The 2,232-nt window shown below is 45.2% G+C and overlaps 1 protein-coding gene across 1 annotated transcript in view; it reads right to left on the bottom strand.

Annotated features, from left to right (window-relative positions):
• The window catches only part of GPR107 (G protein-coupled receptor 107), a 57,997-nt gene that overhangs the window by 23,054 nt on the left and 32,711 nt on the right, over positions 1-2,232 (bottom strand). Inside the window, exon 12 of the mRNA XM_013007400.2 lies at positions 1,070-1,200. Within this exon, the coding sequence (XP_012862854.2) occupies positions 1,070-1,200 (131 nt within the window). The remainder of the gene's footprint in view (positions 1-1,069; positions 1,201-2,232) is intronic.

Here is a 2,232-nt window from a genome sequence, read left to right as displayed (position 1 = left end):
TACCCCCTTGTATTATGGATGCTTCAATTACTTATTCTTGCCAGGTGGGGTGTGTGTGTATGAGTTGGGGGTACCCCCTTGTATTATGGATGCTTCAATTACTTATTCTTGCCAGGCGTCTGGCGGAGATGGCACTGAGTAAAAAGACTCATCTGTACTGTTTTGTGTGATGAAGTAGAATTAAAAGCGAGTTAAGAGTGAGTGTAACTGGCTGGAATAGGATTACGCTCCACTGGCACCATGTTCTGAACAGTAAGAGTAACTAAATGACTGGACAAACTTCAGAATCCTAAAAAACATTAGCTTATTATATAAATAGGGCATTGCAATAACAAACACTCCACTCCTAACAGAAAGCAGGAAAATCTGGTGTTTTTTAAACTTCATTCCAAAAGAATTACTCCCAAACAGCCTTGGAACTATATCATTAGGGGTGAAATCAAGATTTATTTTGCTGACCTCCTCTCCCCAGCATACTGAGCAGCACATCACCGTTCCTTTGCCCCTGATTTAGCGAGGCTAGTGCTTCCCCGTCCACTACCGATTCGGCATTAACATTCTTTATACAAGTCAAAGCACAGTGTCTGCATTCAGGTTGTCATTTCTGAGATTGAAGCAAACTGGCATAAAGATATTTGAAACATTTAAGTGCATTGATAACTAGGCTTCCTTAGTTTCCATAAAACTTGGCCATACAAGGTCATTTGTGGGATTTCTTCCATTCTCTAACTGAGCCCTAAGAGTCCAAACTGTTTTGTTATATTGTTATCAAATTCTTAGTCTGAGACTCTTCTCTATTGTCTAGAACGGTGCTAAATGCCAGCTCATGATGCAATATTGGCTCTATCAGAATCAAGTGGAGGCTGCCGGAGACACAGATTCCAGGATGCCACCCCAGGAGACAGATCTAGGAGGTCAGTCTGGGATCCAGGAAGCTATGTTTTAGAACAACAACAAAAACAAAACCAGATGGCCCGGATGATTTGGACCATTGTGGGAAAAGCTAGTCCAGCTGTTGGGTTCGAGAGACAAATTTGTGTATGAGCTCCCCCCCATGGGAGTTACTCACCACACTACTGGGAAGAGGATGGCTCCACAGCATAGCAGGTCAACCAGAAACAGAGAATCCTTCCACAAGCTATACTCAGTCGTCCCCTCCTCAGTGGATTCTATGATGATATAGGCCACGTTTGCCAGGACCTGTGGGGACATGAGAGTCACTGAGGCCTGAAAGCATAGACTGTGTCAGAGAGACTCACTGGGTGTGGACACCTGGGCTTAAGACTACATCCCATGGACACAGAATTATTTCTAGTTCCAGAACTCGGCTGCTCTCCTCACAAAAAGTAGCAGCTCTGTGGTGGTTGGACCAGGAGAATACAGTGGCAGTGGTGCCATGTGATGTCCAAAGTTAGGTCATAAAAAGGATACAGCTTCTGCTTGGCTCTCTCTTTTGATCCCTGAAGCTGTCATGTGGCGAGCAGCTGGAGGGGTTAGCCCCTTCCTGAGCAAGTCTTCTGAGGACAAGAGACAGGGGCAGAGGACGAAGCCTGACTAGACCCCATGAGATGCCCAACCACTGCTGAGTCACTGACTCACATAGCCTTTGAGAGAAGATACCTGGTTCTGGTGGTTTTAAGCTACTACGTTTGGGGGTGACTTGTGCAGCAAGGGTTAACTAGAGCACTATACTTTGCTTTTTAGGGACCGTGTCCCTCAGCTGCTGAGCAGGTAGTCCTTTATCCCCCATTTGTCCACAATTCCCACACCCCTCAGCCCAGTGAAAAGAACTCTCCTGAGTGTGCTGGAGCTGTGGGACGAGGGACCACAGCAGCAGGAGCTGCTCCGAAACGAGGAACTCAAGCCCTTTTCCCGTCACCGGACATGGCGTAGCTCTCCCACTGACGCTCACGTGTGTCCATGTGCTCACTGCCTCTGTTTCTAATGTAAGGCTTTGCTCTGTGGGCTTAGTGTGTTATGAAAAGTTTTTCAGCTGACAACAGTAAAAAAAATTGGAATGCATAAGGAAAACTCACACTTCATGATACAGTCTTTTGCAGATCTCCATTAGGCATGGAAGTAGAAGGGGATTTTTTCAAAAATCATTTTATTGGAGGCTCTTATACCAATCCATACCTCAATGGTATCAAACACATTTGTACATATGTTGCCATCATCCTTTCCGAAACATTTTCTTTCTACTTGAGCCCTTAGTATCAGCTCTTTTTTTTT

This window comes from Echinops telfairi, unplaced genomic scaffold (assembly GCF_000313985.2).
Source record: "Echinops telfairi isolate 266 unplaced genomic scaffold, ASM31398v2 ScPeMD7_22;HRSCAF=79, whole genome shotgun sequence".
Classification (NCBI taxonomy): Eukaryota; Metazoa; Chordata; class Mammalia; order Afrosoricida; family Tenrecidae; genus Echinops; species Echinops telfairi.
This window is presented reverse-complemented; position numbering and strand designations above follow the sequence as displayed.